Raw genomic sequence first — 13,201 nt, forward strand, 5'->3', positions numbered from 1 at the left:
AAAATCTAAAATGAAGAAAAAGTTACAGTTGTTTGGTTCAAACATATGATTAAATAAAAAAACAAGTTAATAAAAATTTAATTTCTTCTAATCTATTTTGAACAGTTTTCACAATTGGGAAATCTAGTCAATAAAAAACATGTAATGTAAAAGCTCTGCTTTTGGAATAAAAATCCACTTTTAGAAAAACAAATCAGAATGTACTAGATGTTGCAATCATTGTAACTATATTTCTTGAGGAAAATCATCCAGCCTTTGGCCTTTTTTTCCTTTCATTGTTCCCAAGGCATGCCACTAATGTGGCTTATAGATGCATCATTGCACATAGTACCCCTATACTTAAAATTCACTTTGATTTCAGAGATATTCCCCATACTTAAAATAGAGAAATACCACCAGAACTGGTAACATCTCTAGTACATCAGAAATTTTAAGTGTGCCCAACTGTAGGCACCAAACTGGTAAAATGCTCCTACATTAAGCATCACAATGGGAAATTATACCCATCAGCTGGATTCAAAGGTGCTTTTATTTTGATATTCAAACTAACGAAAAAGGACCACAGCCGTTGATGTTGTATACTCCATTGAAGAAAGCTTTTAAACAGCATAGTATGTCTGAAATACACAGTACTTCCAAACAAACTATGAATGCCTTTAAAGATCTGTGTCATAAGTGGGGCAAGAAAACCACGTTTTAAATTTCTGTTCAGATTTTATTTGAAATCTAATTCAAATTGTCAAAGCTACAAAAAGGGGAAAACATTTGTGTTATTTTTGCTATGTCACAACATTCTAAAACAAAAATATCACTACCGCCAGCAGATCAGATACACACATTTCTGATGAAATCTCTAAACACAAAAAATGTTTCATTTGGGGAAATAGTCACAATGAAGATATTTTGTACAATATAAAACAATGACAGGTCTACAGATGCAGTTACTCATGAGTATACACATGCATTCACAAAAAATTCAGGAATGCTTTTTTGTTTGATTTTTTTGTTTTTTAAACAGACTGTTCAGGCACAAAAACAAAACCGCATTTCCAGTAAGTGACACCATCATAAAAAATATGAACATTTTGTCAGTGTTTGCTTTTCTTTGACTTCTTGTGAGATCTGTGTGGAGAACGGGACTGCGACCTGGATTTTTTCCCTGACTTTTTAGGGGACCTGGATCGTGACCTTCTTGATCTTTTGGGTGTCCTTGAGCCAGATGGTGATCTGAAAAATAAAGTTTGATTACATACGGATAGATAATTCCTTTGCTTTTTTTCTGCAGCTATATGGCCCTTTCTTCTGATCTACTTTAGAATAAAATACAGGGAACTCCATTTAGCCGATCTAATTGGGACCGGGACCAGATCGGATAATCAAAAATTTGGATAATGAGGAAAATGGGCAATCATTTCAAGAAGTAGAGTTGCTTTTAAATTAGCTGACCCCTTCCAGAGAAGCATTAACACATGCCCTCCCCCTTCTTATCTACTTAACAGAATATACAAACCCCTAGTTGTTGCAAACAATGTTTTGTTCATTTATTAACAAGAAAACCAACATGAGTTTTTAACAAGTTGTACAGGTATTGATCATTTTTACACTCTTTACTCTTTAACCCTGAACATTATAGAGACTGGTTTCAGAGTAACAGCCGTGTTAGTCTGTATTCGCAAAAAGAAAAGGAGTACTTGTGGCACCTTAGAGACTAACCAATTTATTTGAGCATGAGCTTTCGAGAGCTACAGCTCACTTCATCGGATGCATACCGTGGAAACTGCAGCAGACTTTATATATACACAGAGAATATGAAACAATACCTCCTCCCACCCCACTGTCCTGCTGGTAATAGCTTAGACTGTCTACCTTTCTCAACCTTTTAGTTGCAATTGCCCAGGGCCCCACACTACACTGGGCCCAGCTAAGTTAAATGCTTCAGCCCCACGATGCTGACAGCCCTAGCCCCACTGCCCGAGGCTGAAGCATCAATTTCCCATATTCCTGTGTGTGTGCTGGTGGTTAATACGGAGAGATGGATAATGGAGGCTCGGATAAAGGGGGTTCTACTGTATTTGTCATTTGTAAACAGAAATATGTTACCTAGGAACATCAGTTAGCATGTACAATTTCTCCCCCCGTGGTATGTGCACTGACTCAGTTTCAGTGCTCAGAAAGTTTGAGAAAAACAGCACCAATCAGTGTCACTTAAAGAAGGCAAATAATGTACAAGCTTTCCTACATGGTTCTTTCTGCAAATGCACCTTAGCCTTTGCGTTAACACCAACTTATTCCAACATTACTCATTTCTATTCCATGCGATTATGTTAACTCGTGTTGTTAATATCTGGAAAATATCTAGCACTCTAACCAAACATGTTCATGGGTTGTGACTGAACCCAGGAATCTACAGACAAATGGATAATGAATAAACCTACGGCACCATCTGGTCCACTCTTAATGCACATGATTAATCTCATCTAATCTAAATTGATTTCATGCCTCATCAGGCTATATGACCACTGCATGAACTCTATAGAAAGATATAATTATCCCAAAACAACTTTCTGGTTTAATATAATTGCTAACTTTGTCTACGAGGAGGTGCTTACATACTTTTGCTTGAAGAAGAAACATCACAAATATAATGCACAACAACAATTTTTCTCTTCTCTGCTGAGTCACTAATAGTAGAAGCTGAAACTTCAGTAACATGACTGCAACAAAATGCATGAGTATAGCAATCTAGACTTGCAGAGCAATCCTGAGTTTTGGAATGCAAACAGTAATACAAACCACACAAAATATTAATGAGAAATATATCTGATCTCATGCATAGCATAAAGCCAGAGACCAGTATTTTGGTGACAGGAGCAGTAGGATACTGTTATGCCATACCTAGAGTCAGGAATTTAGGAAGTAATTCTCCATCATTGGAAGCCCCAGTGTAGACAAGACAAGACAACAGTGGTTTTCTTCTCTACACTGCTAAAATGTCTTCCATAAACCACCAAAAACTTGAGTCTACACCAGGTCTCTCACCAGTGAGAATCTTCGCTTAAGTTGCATTTCCCAAACATGACATGAAAGATAATGAATAATCATTAATACTGTGGTGGGGTCTGCAACTCTGTTGTCAATCCCAGAACTGGGGCATTATTATTGTAGTTTGGCATTAGGCAAAGGAAGGACCTTGAATCATGTGGTTTATTGGTACTGCTGCCTTGTATAATTTAGGGTAGATTTCCAGAAGAGATGCCTAGCTTACCGTTTGGCTTTTTTACTGACATCTCTAGGAGAATCTTTGTGAGATGACCTGGAACGTGAGCTCTCTTTGTGGGATCTTTCAGATCGCTCTGAGCGCTCCGATTTTGGTGATGGGGATTTTGCTCGTCTACTGCCACTGCTGCGAGATGGACTGGGTGATGTACTGTGTCGTCTTTTCCTTTATAAAAGAACCGAAAAAATAATAATTCACACACACACACCACCCCTACAAAGGGATCACCTCCTTTTGTATAGATTCTTTGTCAATTTAATACGCAGTTTCATTCAGTCATTCCTTAAAAATAGCATAGTGCTAACTTTTTTTAAAATCACAGCTTCCAAATAGTTCAGTACTTGGTCAGACTTTTTATCCGGTTCACAAACTACAACCTATGACTGATCCGTTTATGGATTAGTGACAAAGCTGCAATTAAATACAATATTGCTACAAGTTCTTGAAAAAGCAACACAAGTTACAAATAATGTAGCTATGCTTACTGAGGCAGCGCCAAGACTCCAGCTAAACACATACATTAGTAGAGGGCCAGCACACAGACTAAAAGCGACTGTACAATTTAAACTGTTTATACTTTCGTAGTGAGGTGAAGAATATTTAGACATGAGCAATTTACTTTTTCCTAAGTAATTTAGTTTTAGGTCCAGCTTTCAGACCAAAAAGTTATTTCACAGTTAATTTATTCCCAAAATAACAGCTAAACACAGTTAATTGTTTTCACAGAAGTCCTATTTTTACCCACTTTTCCAGGTGCATTGACTGAAACAAAAGGTTCAGAAAGTTACTTGAGGAGTGGTTTGGGCAGGTTAGAATACAAGATCTGTTAAACTCAGAATCCTGTGTTTTACTGTCCTACAATTAGATTAAATTTTAAGTAGCTGAATTCCTTTATTACGGCAAGAACCACAAATACAATCTAATTTAAAGTCTAATATTGTCTTCAAAGCTATTAAACAAATGGTTTCCATGTGCTCTGGTACGGAATAAAAGCTGCACCTCTCTTTTCTTGTTGGTGTACATTCTTCTTTTTCCTTCTTGTCTTTGGATCTGGATTCAGATTTTTCCTTGTCTTTCTTGTCTCTCTCTCGTTCTCTTTCCAGCTCCTTTTCTTTTTCCTGAGTTATTAAAAACAACTGAGAATTTAAGATTAGGTAAGATTTGTTCTATGATACGGAGAAAGGGTATCCAGTGTATCCACTACTGGGTTACAAGTTTGGAGGGACATGATCAACATCTGAATCTGGAGAAAATAATGGTTATACCAACCCACAAATCTTACATTTACTTTTCCTGATAGGTTTCAGAAAATTTAAACATCATCTTAACACCTACATTTTCTAAATTTCCATTTTCAGGAATAAGAGGTACCTCTATCTACTTAAATATATACATCCTGGTCCCTGTCTTGAGAATGAAACTATAGACTACCTTATGACAGTTTATCCAATGTTATAGAAAAATGAAATCAAAGTACTGTACCAGTCCCCACTCCTCCCTGTAACAGTGTATGTTGTCACATGCATCAACAATAAAATTAGAAAGGAGACCATACAGGTTGATGGCTGAACATGTTTAGTTTAATTTTGCCAGCTGGATCTCGTCTCCCCCCTACCCCCCTTCCCCCCCGGATTACAGGAGACAGGACTATACAGTTAGTGAGTTTGAGCATAGGTACTGAAACAAGATAAAATATGGGCTTCAACATAATGTCTACATTTTTATTATTTCAAAGCTCCCTCTGTAGTTGGGAAAATTCTGCTATACACTATAGCATGAAAGGAGGATAAAGCACTCCAGATGCTGAGATAACACTAAGTGCTGCATGGCAGCACCATAATTATAGATGCTAATAAAGCAGCCCAGGAATTCAAATGGACTGACTTTTGAGATTATTTGGATTATAATTCAAATGCTTAGATCTCTCAGAAAGATTATGTTCTACATTACAGTAAATCCCAGGACAACTATATTATTTCTAATGTCACATCTTTTAAATTTGAAATAGTTACAGTTAAAGCATTAACTTTGGATTGCTAGTCCACTAAACCTGCTGTAGTACAATGACACACTACCATGCTACTGAAGTCAATGGATTGTTAATGGGCTACTTGGCACATTTGGCAGTACAGCAGACTAGTTTCAACTAGACAGACCTGGAACATTTAGCAACAATGAAGCTATTAAATAGCTAAACATTGCTATTTTCTCAAACTGACTGCCATACTATGAGGCAACTTTACCCTTGAAATGCTCATTTACTGTAAATTAAATAGGCAGAAAAGGGCAACCATCTCAAAGCTTAATGCACTAACTGCAAATCAGCCATTTATGCACCACGCTTTGGCAGAACTGCTAGGTTTATTTTGTAGCAAACCCAAAGAAAAGAATTATTCACCAAATAGAGAAAAACTGCACTCTCTTGATGCCAGTATTGTAAATAATGTCCGTTATAACTGCCATATTTAACATTTATAATTTATATTTTTTTACATTTTATTTACATATTTATAATTTAATGAAAATTAAAAAAAGAACAAAGCCAGCTAATGACATAGAAATCTATGCTTACAAACTGCTAGAATGAACACCAATCAAGATCAAGCCATTGCAGAACACACAGCATCTGACATGGTTATCTTGATTGTGATTTTATTTTTTTAAGTGACTCCAGTTTACTACATACATCACCTTTGCTACTCAAGATAAATACCACTTCTCTCTCCAATTATAGCTAAGACAGAGTAAAAAAAGACTCTTTAAATGTCAACTACATTTAAAACAGAAGTTTGTGTTTGAAACCAGTAAGCACTAACAGCTGCTGTCATTCTCCAGATGTGTACATTTCCTCCATAGATCACCATTCTGGACTTTGACAGGTCTCTTTCCTAAAGGTGACCTGCAAATCTATTTTTAAGTGACAGGTTTCAGAGTAGCAGCCATGTTAGTCTGTATTCGCAAAAAGGAGTACTTGTGGCACCTTAGAGACTAACAAATTTATTTGAGCATAAGCTTTCGTGAGCTACAGCTCACTTCATCGGATGAGCTCTACGGCTGAAGAGTTTAGCAGCTCTTCCTTGCGCATACTCTGACATACCACGGGCCGAGAGGACTTGCTCGTTTATTTTGGGCCACTTTCCTCTAGCGCTGAGGGGAAAGCCAAAGTACTTGACCTTAGTGGCTCCCGTTAGTTTTCTGACTTCATCTGTCAGAGATGCATAGTGTCGGACTTTCTCAGCCGCCGCATCAGAGAAAGTTTGGTCTTTGTATTCAAAGCGAACAGTGACATCAACAACCAGGGCTGTTCCATCTTTGACAAAAACAAGGTCTGGTTTTCATAGTTCTTTATTGGCAGTGTGCAGATGTGGTTTTTGATAAATTGTCCACTTAAGTTTACGGGCTTCTCGTGTGAGTATTCCACATAACTTGTTGTGCCTGTGGATACGTGCATCTTGAACTGCCAGACATTGTCACAGAACATGAGAAAGCGATTCATATGAGGCATTACAATGCCTGCACTGTACATTGCGATTGTTTTTGCCATGCCCTAGGTATTCCCTGGTGGGATACACGTTTGCTCTCAGTTTTAAGGCAGTAAGGAATTGACGCTCGGAGAACCCACGATGATGTTTCAGCCAGTCACTGCTGATCGGGTCATTTCCAAAACGAGTGACTCCACTGCCTTGGCATGGTAGATTTTCCCAGTGGGAGAATTCAGTAGCTCTCCAGTTGCAAGGGATTGGATAGACAACCTTGGGAGCCGGCTTCTCCCATTCGTTCGGTAACTCAAGGACGTGGCAGTCTGTGATCGATGATCACTGGATCTGTTATTGCAGGCATTGCCTTCTGGTGTCCACCCGCGACCAACCACAATTTTTGGTATTCGTCCTCTATGCCATTAGCCAATGCAATGTACTGAATTGTCCAGTCTTTAGAGTGTGCAACTCTGTGTAACCGCCTCGCCTGTATAGAAGGGATAAGGCTGGAGAGCTTTGTTACTCCCAGTCCTCCATCCCTGGATCTGGCATATATAAAATTGTTACAGATGTCGGACGGTAAGTGTAGCCACTCTGACTGAATGCATCCGATGAAGTGAGCTGTAGCTCAAAAAAACTTATGCTCAAATAAATTGGTCTCTAAGGTGCCACAAGTACTCCTTTTCTTTTTAAGTGAGTTACCCTTACATTTGTGTGCTGAATGCCCCAAAGGAAAAGAGTCAGAGAAGTACTCAACACAAATTACTACATTTATATTTAGCTTCCAATAAATTGTATGGGTAGTTCCAAGCTTTGCTGTGACATGCCAGAAGCAATAATTCTGTAAGACCATGAGATGCTGGCAGACTAGGTGCCAGTTCACGCCAAGGCCGCACTGAACACTGACAAATGCATAGCTGAAAACCAGTCTGGTTCACCTGTGTGTTAGTACTTTTAAAAAAAGGTATTAGATTTACAATAATGCGTTTAGTCTTTATGGAATGCTTGTAGGATGCCACATGTGTTAATCTTCTTTATAATATCTGTGCCCTATGTTTTATGCATTGTAAACCTCTGTAATTGTGTAAGTCAACAAACAGGAAAGGGGTATTAATTAATGTAGAAATGCTAGTTTCTTACAGAAGGTGTTAGGTCCTGACCACCAAGAAGGCCCACTGAAACCAAATGAGCCATGGTGCTTCCCCCACCACACACACACACCCCGCCCCAAAGAAGAGGAGACATGCAGGTGGATTCATCCCATCAGCTTGAACTCTGAGGGAAGAGAATAAAAACCCCTGGAAAAAGGAACAGTAACTCTATGCTGCTTGAAATCTGAGGTGAGAAGATTTGCAAGCATAAGCAAGAGTTCCCCGGGGCTTGGCCTGGGTTAGCCCTAAAGGACATACAGAGTATGTCTACACAGCAACTAGACACCCGAGCTAGCCCATGCCAGCTGGCTCTGGCTTGCAGGGCTTGGGCTGCAGGGCTATTTCATTGCTGTGCAGATTTCTGGGCTAGGGCTAAAGCCCAAGCTCTGGGACCTCCCACCTCACAGGGTCTTACAGCCCAGGCTCCAGCCTGAGCCCAGAAGTATGCAATCAAACAGCCCCGCAGCCCGAACCTACTGGCACACGCCAGCCGTAGGTGTCTACTTGCTGTGTAGACATGCCAACAGAGCTTGCACACTACAGCAGCTTCTATTACTTTTTGGAGCCTAAGACTTGTGTGTGTGTTTACCTGCATTAAATTTGTAAACAACTCTAATTACTTTTCTTAGTTTATAAACTGACTAAAGATTTATGAATAGGATTGGCTACAAGTATTGTCTCTGGTGAAAGATCTAGGGTGCAGCTGACCTGGGGTAAGTGACTGGTCCTTTGGAACTGGGAGTAAACCGAATATTATTGTGATTTTTGGTGTAAGCTTGCCCGAGTGGCAAGACAGGCTGAGTACCCAAGGGGACCATCTGCGACTCCATGTTAAGGCTGTTATAGCACTTCAATCAAGTATCACGTATGAACTCCTGATGAACTCTAAGTATAGGACTTGCACCCTATTTGGGGTCTGTGCACTGCTTCCTCACAGTCTGCCCTGAAGTTGGTATTTACGCTCGTGAGCCACCCCAGACAGCCTGACAACCACCATTACTAGAACTCAAACTGCGAAGTCAGACCAGAGAAACTCAGGTTAAAAGTGTTTTTCATTTACATGCCATGGTTTTGAGAAGTTCAATTTTTATATTGTTTTGGATATATTTTAAAAATTCTGTAAGATACCACTTTCTTCTGAGCTGGCTCTGGAGGCCACAGAAGACTAATGGTAGTGGTAATGTTGCAGAATGATTCATTCTGGGGTTTAAGCACCAAGCTGGAGCTAGCTAGAACAAACTGAGGTGTAGGGAAACTAGAAGAGTTCTGAGTAATGTGTGTCCTGAATGCCATTCTCTCTCTCGCTATTTGAAAGCATTTCACAAAATGAAGTTTTTATCAATTTACCAACAGAACAGTCAAAAATCTTTAAGTGTAAACTGAAGATTTGTTTCCACTCAAGCCAGTCTACCTTGTTTTATATACTCAATAAGGTCCATAAGTGACTCTCAAACTTCTTGACTCATTCACTACAAGCTATTTTCAGCAGCACTTTTTCTACGCATTGTTTTTTCCCCAAAATAAATTTACTGTTAGAGCTTTAACTGTTGTGTGTTTTCTTCTCAACACATTCTGATGGCAAGGAACCAAATCATGATGAACTGAGAAATATGAGATATATATTTTGGCAAGTAAAAAGGTATCCATTCTGGAGAAAGCACTTGGATTGAAACACTTAATTTAACAATACAGTAGAATGTCAACTAAATGCATTTGTGAATACATTGCCTTAGTACAACACTACATCTGAAATCTAGAATCAGTATTGAATATATAAAGAACATTTCTTACCCTCTGAAGAAGTTTGTCTCTATAGTGTTCAACCTGTTCCTGAAAACTCTGGCCTGGTTTCTTGGGTCTTTTTCCAGACTCCAATTCATCTTGAAATTTCATCACCTTAAGCTGCAAAATTAATAACCACCATTTCAAATACATTTTTATTGGACTTAGTTATCCAACAGACAATTAGACAGACAATTTGGCTGAAAATGAAACTTGGTTGAAATGAATTATTTGGGTATTTTGTTCTCACAATATTAAATGTACAAGTGTCACATATGAAAGGACATCAACATCAAAGTGGTGAAATTGTGTATTTGACCTTAGTCTCATGCAACCGTTTACATACTTAAGAACTAAATGAAGACTGAGATTTGTTTACAGTTATTCTACTCAGTTAGTGTCCATCATTTGATTCTGCTACAACCTAAAATCTCTCTCGGAACACTGCCTACATATTTCTTGCAAATGAAAGTTTACTCTGGGTGTCTTACCATACCATTTCAATCTCTCATTTGCAGGTTTTCTTAGAAATTGTCTTTTTTCATTTAACCCCAAATTCTACCTGACCGAAATGAAGTGTTTGTGATACACAAGCCAAAATTATCCTTTTCTTCTGGGATTTTTTGGTAAACTAACTCACTTTCAAGAGGGATTATTTTAATGATGTAAATATTCTTTCATACACTGCCCATTACAGTAGTGACATTCAGCTCAGTAGCACTGCTATAAGTAATGTTGTCCTTACTGTGATGGTACCTCCACCACGAGTCACAGTAGTAGCCAGGGAGTCTTTGGGATTTTTCCTGTGAGGAACTTCATTTTTGTCTCTGCACATTAAACTTTCCATCAAATTGATTCAAACCATAAAACTTTACTCCAACTTCTCACCTTTTTCTAAAGCCTTAATTTAACACTATTCAGTTTCTACATATAAGCAGCACTGAATCATTAAGCCCTCTTCCAACTGACTATGCTCTATGCTTCCTGCTTTTATTCACCTGCTTCATTACTGATTTGTGCACTATTTACATTATGTCTTCCAGTATCTATAAACATTTGTTGCTGTCTCTACAGTCCACTTAGATATTAAAAGTCACCCACTTATTTTTCCTCAAAAAGCCACCTTTTTCAAAAAATATATTTATTAAAGCAAAGAAATGTTAACATGAGTTAAGTATCAGGGGGTAGCCATGTTAGTCTGTATCCACAAAAACAACAAGGAGTCTGGTGGCACCTTAAAGACTAGCAGATTTATTTGGGCATAAGCTTTCGTGGGTTACAAGATGCCTCTGAAGAAGTGATGTTTTACCCATGAAAGCTTATGCCCAAATTAATCTATCAGTCTTTAAGGTGCCAGCATGAGTTAAGAGTCAGAAAATGGAAAGGTTTCAGAGTAACAGCCGTGTTAGTCTGTAGCAGCCGTGTTATGCATCCAATGAAGTGAGCTGTAGCTCACGAAAGCTTATGCTCAAATAAATTGGTTAGTCTCTAAGGTGCCACAAGTCCTCCTTTTCTTTTTGAGAAAATGGAAAGTTAAGTGTTCCTAGAGCAAAATAACTCAGCCATATTGCATATGGAGGAAATACCTTGTAAACACTTCTCTGCAGATATTCTGGCAGGATTCTTACTCCTGTTTTATGTTCCCTAGTATCAGACAGGCAGAATGCCAAATTTAAGGTTTTGGGTTACCGGTTGTACTGGTCTCGGGACAAAAGCCACTATGTATTCTAAGGGCTACCCATGGAATGCTACTGAGTGGAAATCAAAGGCTCCCCAAAGAAAATAAGCCAATCACAAAAATAAAAAAAGAGTGAAAAAACAGTACCTTAAAGAAAGGTAGAGCAATAAATCCTTTTTTTTTCCTTTTTAAAGGTACCTCAATACACTCTGAGAAAAGGTAGGTGGAGGAAAGAGTCCTATCAGACAGACATCCTCACAAAAGCAGGCTTATAAGGTATACATTTCCCGCTTCTCGAAGGATTTTTCTCCTTTTCTCCCCCAGAACAAAAATCCAATCATGATTGCAAGTACAGCAGAACCTCAGAGTTACGAACACCTCAGGAGTGGAAGTTGTTCACAACTCTGAAGTGTTTGTAATGCTCAACAGACCCTTATGGTTATTCTTTCAAAAGTTTACAACTGAACATTGATTGAATACAGCTTTGCAACTTTACTATGCAGAAGAAAAATGCTGCTTTGCTTTTTTTTTTTTTTTTGTAGTTTATGTTTTACACGGTACTATATTTGTTTTTTGTTTCTGCAAACAACTATAGTGTTCAAAACTCTGAGATTCTACTGTAGCTTGAGGAACATCCCAAAACTGTAACCAGCATCAAGAACTAGGCCAGCACCCGCAACGTAAAGTATTTTGTTTAAAATAGGGAAGATATAAGATGCCTCTTAAAGCACCAGACTTAACAATTTAGCAGCCTGTGGATTCATTCAGAGAGAAAAACTTAAATATAGCCAACTAAACAAGGGACGTCTTGAAAGAAACAATGGTCCATAGTAGTGGCCAAAAGGCAGAGTCCAGAAAAGTGACTGCACAACTGCTTAGAAACATCATCGTTTTGAGGGGATTTTTAGTAAAGACTATTTTCAAGTCAGGCTACAAAGTTCATTTCTGAGAGTGAGAGGGGGAAAAGTATGGTAATATGCCTTAATATACTTCTGATCAGGAGCAAATTTCAACTGTTTTCTGTCAGTGGTGACCTGAAGCAGAAAGTTCAAAATCTAAGTTTACTACACAATTCTTGAGATGCTTTGAAAACTAAAAATGAAGATTTTTTTGAGGACCTCAGAAGTCTGAAATTCAAATGGCAATATACCTAACACCAAGAACAAACAGTAAGAGATCATTTAAAAAAAAATTCAAATGCATGCGCTAGCTGAAATTGCACCATTGCTAAAGATATGATGTTAACATTAGTAGTACGTGAAATAGTAAACCAACGTGCAGTTTGCTTCAACATTCACAAGGGTGTTTGGTACATTACAAATACCCATACTGAACAGAGTTTAACAACAAACCAGTAATACAACAAATATTACTGCAAATTGGAAGCTAGCTTACAAATGAACTTTCATTATACTAGCATAATGTGTGGGTGGGTGAGGGGTTGTTGTTGGGTTTTTTTGCAAGATTATTGCCACCAAGAGCAGAATCAGAAATAAATTCTATTTAAATTTTCAAATTATTCAGATTTCATCTATCAGAACTGCTTCTTACCAGGTAAATTTTCAAACTCTTGGAGGGCACAATGCTCAATTATGGCCTGTTAATTTTAATAATCTGAGCTGTTAAACAGTGTATATCAAAGCACATTCGGAAAAAACTAAGAATTGGCATGCTCAAAATATTATTTCTTCATGTCTTTTAAAGGTACCGTGGGAGTATATTTATATACTGGTTTTATATAACAATAGTGCTTTGGTAGTGATTGTTGGGTAAGCGGTTGCAATGCCACATACAATACATTAACCAAAACATAAATAATGTTTTGTCTCCACAAGAT

General features: G+C 38.1%; 1 protein-coding gene across 7 annotated transcripts in view; it reads right to left on the reverse strand.

Moving 5' to 3' along the window:
- Positions 1-694: 694 nt before the first annotated feature.
- The window catches only part of U2SURP (U2 snRNP associated SURP domain containing), a 68,471-nt gene continuing 55,964 nt past the window's right edge, over positions 695-13,201 (reverse strand). For 4 of the 7 annotated variants that reach the window (XM_077826763.1, XM_077826761.1, XM_077826760.1 and 1 more), the window contains 4 exons: positions 9,696-9,806; positions 4,277-4,395; positions 3,266-3,442; positions 695-1,227 (listed from right to left, as the gene is read on the reverse strand). In XM_077826763.1, the coding sequence (XP_077682889.1) occupies positions 1,089-1,227; positions 3,266-3,442; positions 4,277-4,395; positions 9,696-9,806 (546 nt within the window). In that variant the 3' untranslated portion in view covers positions 695-1,088. Of the gene's footprint in view, positions 1,228-3,265; positions 3,443-4,276; positions 4,414-9,695; positions 9,807-13,201 lie in introns of all 7 variants that reach the window. The other 3 variants (XM_077826757.1, XM_077826759.1, XM_077826758.1) reach the window with 1 other exon arrangement.

The sequence above is a fragment of the Eretmochelys imbricata genome, chromosome 9 (assembly GCF_965152235.1).
Source record: "Eretmochelys imbricata isolate rEreImb1 chromosome 9, rEreImb1.hap1, whole genome shotgun sequence".
Classification (NCBI taxonomy): Eukaryota; Metazoa; Chordata; order Testudines; family Cheloniidae; genus Eretmochelys; species Eretmochelys imbricata.